At 39.9% G+C, this 11654-nt stretch overlaps 1 protein-coding gene across 2 annotated transcripts; it reads right to left on the bottom strand.

Moving 5' to 3' along the window:
• Window positions 1-2114: 2114 nt before the first annotated feature.
• On the bottom strand, window positions 2115-11408 carry ETAA1 (ETAA1 activator of ATR kinase). 2 transcript variants are annotated; one of them, XM_069009063.1, is made up of 7 exons: window positions 11164-11408; window positions 9493-9630; window positions 9151-9227; window positions 7596-7714; window positions 5481-7284; window positions 5150-5261; window positions 2115-3363 (listed from the first exon to the last, which is right to left on the bottom strand). In XM_069009063.1, exons 1-7 carry the CDS (start codon window positions 11342-11344, stop codon window positions 3248-3250), a joined length of 2547 nt encoding a protein of 848 aa, XP_068865164.1. In that variant the 5' UTR covers window positions 11345-11408; the 3' UTR covers window positions 2115-3247. The 2 variants fall into 2 exon arrangements, with proteins under 2 accessions (XP_068865164.1, XP_068865163.1); XM_069009062.1 differs by having other exon boundaries at window positions 5150-7284.
• Window positions 11409-11654: the final 246 nt, after the last annotated feature.

Consider the following 11654-nt stretch of genomic DNA (forward strand, 5'->3'; position numbering starts at 1 on the left):
GGAGGAAGATGTGGCTTCATAGTGAAATTTTAGCTATAGAAATACTAGACTTCTTAAGCGTACATATGTATTAATTAATTAAAATTATGTAGATATTTTCCTAATGAAGATCTGTTGTCTACCACAAGCAGTCAAAAGACTCTATGATTGAGGCATACCAGTGGGCCAAGAACCCACCAGGAAGCACAAAGGATGCTGAGCACAACCTGTAATCTGTGAGGTGATGAGGCTGCTGCTCAACTTTCTTTCTCAGTGGTGAGGAGAGGGAGCAAGTCAAGTGACGAAAAGAAGTAATTCTATTCAGTTTGTTAACTGAGAAATAGTATGATAGGGCATTTGGGGATAGTCAGGCTGTGACCAAAAAACCTTGGCAGTTTGTCTCACCATCAAGTAAGAGAACCATGCTCCTGTTGTGAACTCTATTTGGAAAGTAATGTTTAATGAAAACCAAACCACAGGCTTTTGAAGTCTAATAAATGCTAAAAATAAGTACTTATGGAAAGTAAAACAAACAGTCTCTCTGTCATGATTAGTTTAATAGCAGAGGGCAATGGATTGCATTTGCCTCACTGTCAACATTGGTATGTGGCACACTGATCAGCAAATTCTTTAAATATGATTAAGCAGCACATAGCACTTGAGTAAGAAGTGACATTAATTGGTTAAGATGGAGTTTGTGTCTTCATTCCACTGGAAAGTTTGCAAAGGGTTCTTCCCTCACCTCTCATGAGCATTCCCCTTGTCATACAACGAACTCTTATTTCACAGCACTGATGCTCATGATAAAGGGTGAGCTGGTATATTCTGGCCAGTAGGTATATTCTGGCCAAGGACAGAGCAGTGGTGGCATTTTAGCTGGGCAGCTCCAGGGCCCTTCTATTGTGGATGGTGAGAAAATCAGCAGTTAGTTGGTTTTCAACTTTCTGAGTGTGCTCAAGGACACACAGTGACAACATTCAGTGTGTATCATTTCCATGCTGAGATTGGGGAGCTATAATGTGGTTAGCCTGTATTATTTATCTACTATTTATCCCAGTTTCAAACCTGATTAAAAATTAAGTCCTGTCACATCAGAAAATGAAACCTTCCTAAAAAAAATACTCAACACCTACAATAGTTCCTTCCTTTCATCTTCTCAAATCATAATTAACAAAATTATCCCTGGAAACAAAAATTACCCTGGTTTCTTTACAGAATTGTACCTAGGGAAACATACTGGGGAGGGAAGGATTGCTAAGCTGAACACTGTTCTAGCAAAAGCCTCACTTTTATCTTTCTCAATAATGTTTAATATTCTTGTGCATCAGTACCTTAAAAGCCAGTTTTATAACTCTCATATTTAATACTGATAGTAGTAGCCTTTTCTCATTGCCTTTTTCTTGGCTAATAGTACATCTGGCAAGTTACCTGATTGTGGTGTTCTAAGAGAATCTAAACTAAGACAAGCGTACCTCAGATACACAGAGAAAATTATATTCTCTGAGTAAATCAAATTTTTCCAACAGCCACTATTTGGGATTTACACTTATTTGTCATATGGACATGCAAATCTTCTGTCTTTTAAACTGAAAACTGCCAGCAGAGGCTTGACAGTACAACAAAATCTTGCTATTTCATGGTATATTATCTATTGAGGATATGATTAACTTCTTTGAAAAGCTGAAAATATTTTTCTGGGTTAATTTTCAGTCAGATCAGTAGACCAATCCAACTCATCATATACTGCACAACAGTAGCAGGGCAGGGAGCTGCAGCCACAGACTGTAACACTTACTGGGTACCTGCATGGTTCTTGGCAGTGTTGGGGCTCCGAGTCCTTAATCAGCTGACACTAACCACAGTGGTTAATACAAGCAAAAAGACCCCAGTATAGTTGAGTATTTCAGGACTGCACTGCAGATAGTTGTGTGTTGAACCACTTTGTCCATCAAGGATTTTTAGTTTAAATGGATCAAAGGAAGCACTTTGTCACCACTATGGGTAGAAAATTCAGGCATTGAGTAATTAGGAAAATTACCAAGTGAGGACTTCAGGTAAAGTCCATGTGGAATTCCCGTTTCACTCCCTTTTACCAGTTTCTGTAGTATAGCATTTTCAAAAACAGACAAGAAAAATGTGAAAAAAGAAGTTTAATGATGACTTACAAATATACAATACTTACATTTTTAAGAGTTACATAACCGGCATATTACAGAAACCAAAAGCTTCCTCCAACCTTTGGAGGAACATTTCCAAGTTATTATTTACAAAGAAAAATTACAGTCACTTTTCATAGTGTCACATGTTTATATATAAGCACTTCTCAGTTGAAAAATATCTTGCAGCTTACCCAGAGGCAGTTTTTGCAGTCTGAGCTCTACACCCATCTATCAGATCAAAAATTCTATCAGCCCCTGTTAAGCTGACATGACATTGCATTTTTATATTTTAACAACCTTTAGTTTGAAAATATGTACAACCCATATGGCTAAACAGATGCATAGTTGTTGAGATTTTACCTAGTGTATTATATATTGCTCATGGTTTGGTAAAATAGTATAGGCTACCTTTTTTAATTGGCTTGCTGATGTGCGTTTAGAAAAAGGTGGTCTGATTTCCTTAGGGTATTTCCAATTCTTACTGAAAGGAATTTAAAAAATTATAACATGTCCTTTGCAGGACACTTTTTCGCCTAATGAAACTTTTATATTAAATTCTTCCTTCTCTATGTACAATTCTTACCTCAGGTAACAAACTGAGCACACTTTCCAAACTCTGCTCATTTCCATTAGTTTTCCAACATTGGATGTTACCTAGATTGTCAATTTAACCCAAAATTTTAAAACTTTCTTCTACCTGAGAGCAAACATTAGTATTTCTTAGCCTGTGTGTACTTGTGAGTCTTCTTACAGATCAGAATACTTGCAGTAATACAGCCAAAACACATCCAGCCTGTTTCTGACGCCTTCATTATATGTGTATACCAATACTGTCATGATTTTCAGGCCGTATCATTTCAACATGTGAACTCAAATAGAATCTTCATCTAGCTGAAGGTAGTTTGGGACTACACATTTATAACTGATAGTTTTTAATTAAAACTAAGTACCTCGAGAGTATTAGTTATGGTTCAGGTCCTCATCTTTTTAAACTGGAAAACAGAAAAAGCTTGCCATCAATAGCTGTGAACAGAGTTAAAAAAGTGTCTTCTAGCATTACAGTATTTCCCTACCAAAAGCTTACTCCACAGACAAAATAAACTCCAAGTTCAAGCATCTTTAAAGAATGCCTGTGTTCTGGATTTTCTTCGTGCAAGAGCTTCTTGTTTTTTTCTTTCAATCTCTTCTTGAGAACATTTTCTATTTTTTTGTTCTACCACAGACACTGTAAATAAAAAACATGTATTAGAAGCTTCAGGTTTGTTCAATATGTATTTTAACTTAGCCATTTTCAGTGTTTGAAGATCTATGGCAGGAGCACACTATTCTGACATACCAGGCACCCAAGTTAAAAATGGCTCATCTATCCTATCCCCAAGGCAGGAAGAGGGTAAGATGCATGACCTTTGTAGTGCTACTGATTACTACCTCCCAATGACAACACTGGGATGCACACATTTGCTTGAAGGAAATTTCACTTGGCTGCCCTTCAGGTGAACCTTATGATATCAGGAGTCAACATAGAAGATAGCGATGGGTTAAGAAAATTAAGGCTATCAGAACGAAAAAGGGCTCTACAATTTAGTGAGTTAGGCAGAGATATGGACATGGAGATGGTAAAGACACAGGGGTCAGATACAGTACAGGTGTCACACAAATAAAACAAGATAGGTTGAAAAAAGGTCAAAAGTTGCAATAAAAATTGGCAAAGGAGACAAGAACATGATAGCTAAGTGTAGCATTTTATATGGTGTGTTACAGAACTATAAATTCCCAGACTATAAAATCCTGACCTCATTGGAACCAACAGGAACACTCCCTGCACATATCAGTAATTTTATCATTTTTATACACCGATTTCCAATTAATGTATTTTTAATAAGTATTCAAACTGAATAAATAAAAAAAAGGGTATATTTGCTTCTCACAAAAATGCATCCATGAAAAATTAAATAGCAATTTTTGAAAGGATCACTTTACATCCATTTTTTTGGTAATGTCCTTTCCCTCAAAATTTAAGATGTAGTTGTTGTTTATCTGTAAAGAAAATCTATGCTATTTTTTTTCATTCCTTTACTCTCTAGAACATTCCATAGAATAATTAGTTTTCCCTCCCCTTCCTTCCCCTTTATAATCCAAAATAGCTACTTTCAATTTATATGCTTCTCTTCTGGGGAGGAAAACAGATAAATTACTCATTCTTCAATAATTAATATTTTGTTGCTTTTGCAACAGTGTTTCTTGGAAATGGAGGTTGATATAGGACACTCTTAAAGGCATGTTTTATCAGAATGAATATTGATTAAAACTTTGCCAAGCTGTGACATCAAGTGAAAATAAGACTGACTGGCACTTGACTAGTTCTACATTTCCCCAGTAAGTAACACTGAGCATGGAATATTACTGACGGTCGCTTGGCAATGAAGAAGCGACTGAGCCCTCCTCTGGATGAAAGGGTATCTTAGTGTTTAGACTGATAACACAAGAATATTTCACTCCCAATTTCAGCTACAGAGCAAACAACAATACAGGCTGAGCTCTGAAAAGCATCAAGTGATTTGAGGGTCCAAATTCCAGGTGTACAGTAATATAAAGAAACTGGTATTCCATATCACCTGGTATCTTCTTTCCTTGTCCCATCATTAACTGGGGTTTTACTATGCATCAAAATAACAGAATTTTTAAGTAACAGTTTAAGAAAATAGTATGCTGAGTGCTGCATCAGCCTATACTTGATCCTAGAGAATCTGAGTGTCTATGGAGAGAGGTGGTGAAGTATTTAGAGAAGTGGAATGGAAACAGGTGTCCTTAACTACAAGAATTCAAGATATGCATCAGGACAATTTCATTTTTGAGAAAATAACCTCCAGATTCTTCTTAGAACATTTGCTAACACCTTAACTGAATGGATGAATATTGAAGCCTATTTTAAGTGGCAATATAGTGCAATTTCTCTGACAGTAAGGAAACAAACAGTAACAGTCTAACAGTGATACAGTAAAGACAAATACCTGATGTAGTCTGTGCAAAAGACTCTGAAAGGTGCCTCTTGAAAGGTGGTTTCTTATTGTCAAGCTTGCTGTGCAAAGTTGCATTCACCTGTTTCTTGCTTCCTTCCAAACCCTGCAGAGTAATTCCAATGCCAGAATGATTGCCTGGATTTTCAGACCCTACACGAAGACCACCCTGAGAATTGCTAATCTTTCGGAACTTAAACTTTGAAGGCACAAGTGAAGTTTTGCTACCAGAGCTGCTACCTGGAATCTTTCCCGCATTATACAAGAAATGTGAGCTGTCAAGTGCTTTGCTACTAAAAATATTTACTGCATTAGCAGGACTTACTTCAGAACCTGTCTCTCCTGCTGGCACAGAATTTGACCTGTACCATTTCCCTGAAACAGTCTTTGAGGTATCTTCAGAATCTTGATGACAGTTTTTAGGCAGTGTGTATTTACACTCCACAGAAGGACCTGAGATCACAGTCAGAGGATTTGAGATGTTCTTACAATTCACTACATGACCAGTTGTGGCCAACCCATGCACCACCTTTGATGAATTCCTACAGGAATCATTTAGTGAGAGAGCCTCCTGTTTTGCATTTGTTTTTTGTCCCAAGAGGAGATCAGGTAGTCCTTGCTTAGATGCTGGGAAGCTGTTATCAGCATTTGATCTGGAATTAATACTGGCTCCTTCTATAGTTTTAGTTTTTTCATTTCCTTGTTTAACATCCTGGCTCTGAGTCTGCTTTTCTATATCATCACACACCTGATATAACAATTCATCGTCCTCATAGTTTGCATCCCAAAGACTATCAGATCCACAAAACATATCTAATATCTCATCAGAGAATTTTGGTTCATTCCAGTCATCAAATGACAGAGGACATTTCTTTGGTATGTCAACTTGATTTGAGTGACCTGTATTAGCCTGGTTAACCACTTTGATTAGATCATTAGGTTTCATATTGGTAGAAACACTGGATGACTGACAGGAAATAGTATGAGTGTAATTCCCAGGTTTTCCTGCTGGTTGTCTATGAGGATTAGATCTTGAAGGAAAAAGAGGAAGAGCATCACTTTTAGGCTTAGTAGATTCATTTCCATTCTTCCCTTCAGATAGCATTGGAACAGGAATACAGTTCCAATCACTGTTTTGGGCACTTTTCCAAACAGAATTAATTTTATCTGGTGTAACAGCACATTTGCCATGCAAGGCCTTAGTCTCTGTCTTTGAGTTTTCTGTCTTACATGGCTTTTGCAAAGACAGGGATTTTACAACATTTTGTGAGTTTTTACCAGAATGTTTCAAAGGTGAATATTGCAAACTGTTAGATTTGTTTACAGTCCCCAAAAGAGTTACTGAATTGCCACTACTTCTTTGCTTTGTTCTGCTAGCATCACTGAAATCACACACAAATGGATTTGCAGGAATTTGTGGTGGTTCTTCAGTATTTATCAATTCAGGATTTTGGGTTATTTGCATCACAAAAGAGTCATCTGCCAAAAGATCTGCATCCCAGTCATCAAAGTCATCATTAACTACTCCAGCAAGCTTAGTGGAGGCCAACTGTGTCTTCAAAGGAGGATTTTTTTTTGTCAAGGTGTAATTATCAGGTTTTGGTACAGTCTGGTCCACGCTTCCTACTGCAAACAGAGTATCTTTTTGATATGCCTCTGAATTACCACACTGTGTGTCTTCAATTTTCTCAGGAAGGTTCTCCTCCTCCAGGGTACTTCTAATTTTCTGAAAACTACTATTTAAAGAAATATCTGACAGCCCTTGGCTCAACTGTCCACTGCACTTCTGGGTAGAGCAGTCAAAAAGAGCATGAAGGGCTACTTCAGCCTCAAGGTCTACAGACTTCTGACTGTTGGATTGACAGGGCTCTGCCACAGGGATGCCAGTGCTCTGTCCAACTGGTTTCAGGCACACAGCAGTATCGGTTTCAGAACCTTCACCAAGGAGGGATTTCTGGTTCTTCGTATTTATTTCATCTTTAGAATTACTTGAAAGCTCTGAGGTGGTCTGGGTGAAGTTGTGACCAAGCTTCTCCTGTTCCTGAGCAGCATCTAACTCTACTAGATTTTTATCAAACTCCTTAGCCAATTTCATGAGTTCCTCTTCGGGATTTTTTATTTTAAGATCTCTGGATTAAAAAGAAAATACAGAAAATAAAGTCAGAGCTACTGAGAAAGTTTAGCCAAGTTCAATTACATGACCCTGTGAGCTGTTCATTCTCTAGTTTAACAGCTACAGAGGTATGACTAAATCCCACTGCTTTCAATATGCAGTCAACATGCAACCCCATTAAGAAGACATAACAAGCCCACAGTTAAAAGCATTCTATATGTTAATATACAATTACATGGTTCACTATACATAGAAGACCACACAGCCTTTTTCATGAAAGCCCAGCTATGATGGGCAAGGAAAGGAGTAACTTACCTAGTAACTTACCTTGTACAACTTAACTTTGTCCTAGCTCGCCCTTTTACTACTACAGGTGTACATGGAATAGCATCCTCACCAATCCATGTTCCTAAAAGGGAGCCTTCATTACAGGTTGCTTTTTCATCCTGCATGATTAGATTTATAATGCTTAGAAATCTGATTTCAGATAAGGATTGGACTAGACACATATCTTACATGAGTTAAAAGTTGCTAAACTAAAGAAACTGGATGAAACCTGTTGAAAGCCATAGATAAGGGCAAAAACAAGTCAAGTGAGATTACTGCAACGTTGTCCACTAATAGCTGTATCACTTTAATGATATCTTCAGGTTTACACACGTTCACGTTACAAGATGTGATCTCATTTACTTCAATATACTACTAAGGAGTAGAACACAAACACAGCACAAACAGATTGGAGACCTTAAGATAAATTACATTCTGTATGCTTACAGAAAAAAATTCTGACTTCTTCCACTACAACTCATTTATAAAAAGAGCCTTTAAATGGAATTAAGTGACATTTAGAAATTAAATGAAATTGTTTCAGAGCTTCAAAGTTCAGGCTTGAATTTGAATTCTGAAATAGATACAATACTGCAGGGATGAATTGTTTAGAGGGGCAGAGCAATAGGATGCAGGAAACTACTGTGTGTAAGCCAGCAAAAATAATTTGAACTCACTACTAGGGTAGTTTTAAACAGGTTCTCTTATTCTTTGTAAATTTAGGATTTTTTAAAATTTATTTTTGTTTAAGAAAAAAAGAACATAAACAGCAGATTACATATGTGGCAGAGCTGTAACTATTTAAAAGGAAGGCAGTGGCATTCCTTATCAATGACTTTCCAATTCTTTTAGTACAATTTCTCACAAATATGCTAAACAGTAAATATATTTTAAACAGCCCTGTCAAAAAAGCAGGCATGTTTTGCAAGCTAAATAGTACAGATCTATTTTAGGAATTGCTTTTTTTCTTGCACTTAAAATGCAACTGCACTTTTGTTTCCACTTTCTGGGCAGTGGACATCAGGTTCACGGCAAGAGGGAAAGGGCAGAGACATTAGGGTAAAAAGGAAAATTATTTCGAGTACTGAAGCAAGGTTACTGTGTTTATGTTATTATAAAATATCTCTCAGCTGGGTCTTGTTCTTGTAAATCAGCAGACAATCAAGACTGTTGAAAATGCTTAAAAACAACTGCCAAGTAAATCCAGTATATGAAGAAACTCTTACCTTTTAACAGATGAGTAATTAAGGGTAAATAAACACAACAGTATTCCTAAGACCAAAGGCAGTAACTTGTATTCTGAAAGTAAACCTTTCTAAAATGAAGCTGCTGCAAGTTTCTTCATGTGTCTTTTTTTTACAGCAGCCATGACTCACAGAGCAACCAGTCAATGCTACACTTACTATTTTAATCCAATCCAGTTTTATAAACTGGTTTTCTACATGACCAACTCTTTACCGTGAAACTACTGTAACTAAAACTGAGGCTAAGGCTGAAGCACTATTCTGTTTGATTACTGCACATGCAGAGCATTGTTTTAGAAAGTAACAATTACCTGAGGAGCAATACGATTAACAATTTCCGAAATTTCTACTGCACATCTACTGGTAGACTGCTTGGTTTTTCCATTGCCTATGGAAACAAACAAACTTCTTAAGATTTTGAAGTCTATTCAGTTTAAGAAGTGCAGAACATCTCAGATAATTCAAATAAACCTGTAAACATCAGATCTTGATTCAGCACCATATTGAAGAATTAATGGGTTTTTAATGCAAGTAAAATCAAACAACCATTATAAGAGAAAGGAATCTTTTCTTCAAGAAATCTTTTATAACTTTTACTACACTCCCACTGCATGCCTCAAACAGGTGTCTTGAAGTCTGGATTTTGGTATTACCTAGTCTGTGTGCAACGGGTGAATGAGAATCCCAAAAGATCTCTTGCTGTGTATCAGTGTCATTAATAGGAGAGCTGAAAGTAGGTATTCGGGATTTCCTACTCAACGATCTCTTTGGTGTCTTATGTAAACATGACTCTGTGTAAAAAATAAAGAGGACCCTTATTAAAAACCAACAAATAAAAGGCAACAATCACTTAGAACACAGAACAGGTCAAGACAAAAGAAGATGCTTTAAGAACATCAAGAATAAAAATCAAGTTCACGCTCACCAGGATTCCTTTACTCACAACAGGAATACTGTTCATAACTAGACATTAAATACAGAACAGGAGTCTTGGCTTTGCCAGTTACATCACAGAGATTACAGAACATTACATGATGCTGACAGCTTTATGCTCAGCATCTGATTGTAAGATGTCAATCCTTACACGTGAGAACATGGACTTCAGCTTATATTAAGACAAAAATTATGTATAGCTGTATGAGAAAATATTTTGTATTCTTGCTTGCTTTGTGTCTTTCACCCAGATTCTGATCTGAACTACTATTTTAATGGGCCTCCAAACTACTCTGGGTCATAACCTACATTCGTCTATACTTCCTCCCCTGGGCCTTTCCAGCTAGAACTATTAAATGCAGGAATATAGCTATTCAAAACCTGCTTGCAGCTGCCTTTGATCAGTAAGTGAACTTAAAACCCTGTGTGAAACTCAGCTAGTCACCCCTGCCCTTTAGAAATGATTCTGCAGATGTGAAAGCATACAGAAATAACTTAAAAGATGTGCGTACTATACGAGAAACCTCTTAGAACATGTTTTGCCCTGACGTGCCTAGCATGGTCAGGTTTCATCCTCTCCTCAGTTAGCTATCATTATTTGCTGTGGGAATCACAGAATGCGTCAGGTTGGAAGGGACCACAGCGGGTCACCTTGTCCAACCTCCCTGCTCAAGCAGGGTCATCCCAGAGAACATGCCACAGGATTGCATCCAGATGGTTCTGGAATACCTCCAGTGAGGGAAACTCCATGCTCTCTCTGGGCAACCTGTTCCAGTGCACAGTCACTGCAGAGTAAAGAAATTCTTCCTCACGTCCAGGTGGAATTTCCTGTGCATCAGTTTCTGCCTGTTTCTTGTGCTATTGCTCGGCACCACTGAGCAGAGCCTGGTCCATTCTCTTTGCACCCTCCCTTTAGATATTTATACACATTGATGATGTGCCCTCTGTTTTCTCTTCTCGCGGCTAAACAGGCCCAACTCCCTCAGCCTTTCCTCGTAAAAGATATGCTCCAGAACACTGATCAACTCTGTAGCTCTCTGAATGGACCTGTTCCAGGAGCTCCATATCTCTCTTGTCCTGAGGAGCCCAGAACTGGTCACAGTATTCCAAATGTGGCCTCACTAGGGCCGAACAGAGGGGCAGGAACATCTGCCTTGACCTGCTGGCAATGCTCCTCTTAACGCACACCAGGCTACCATTGGCCTGCCTGGCCCCCGGGGCACGCTACCTCAACATACTTGTGACAATAACAGCCCATTCCCAGGGCACGCGAGCGGGGAGAGCGGAGATTTACCCCACACCAACCCCTCCTTACGGCTCGGCCGCCCCTCCCCCGCGGTTCGAGAGGTGGCGGGCAGGGCCGGGGCCCCCAGGGGCCGCTCCCGCCGTACCTGCAGCGCGGGGCGAGCACGCCGCCTCCCCGGCGGGCAGGCCTCGGCCCGCGCCGCCCTCCACCGCCCCCTCCTCCCCGGGGAGCTCCGCCTGCCGCCGGGTGAGCTGCTCCTCGCCGCCGCTGCGCTTCCTCAGGGCGGCGGGCCTGAGACACAACCCCCTCCGCCGGCTACCGGGCATGGCGACCGCTGCGGCGATACGGCATCCATCCCGCCACTACCAGCGCCGCCATTTTCCCGGGCAGCTGGCGAGGCCGTCGCCGATTGGCCGCCGCCTCGAGCGGCCATTGGCCCCGCGCTGCGTGGGCGGGCGGGCGAGCGAACACGGCGGAGAACTGCGGCCCCGCCCCCCGGCCGTGAGGCGTCTCCGGGTCCTCCTGCCTGGCGCTGCCCCCGCCGGTGAGGTGGTCAAAACCTTCTGCCCCTCTGTTGAGGGAAGGAAAAGGTCAGCCGTGGGCAGAGGGGCAGGATGTGCCCTCCTGTGGACCGTT

Source organism: Aphelocoma coerulescens, chromosome 3 (genome assembly GCF_041296385.1).
Source record: "Aphelocoma coerulescens isolate FSJ_1873_10779 chromosome 3, UR_Acoe_1.0, whole genome shotgun sequence".
NCBI lineage: Eukaryota > Metazoa > Chordata > Aves > Passeriformes > Corvidae > Aphelocoma > Aphelocoma coerulescens.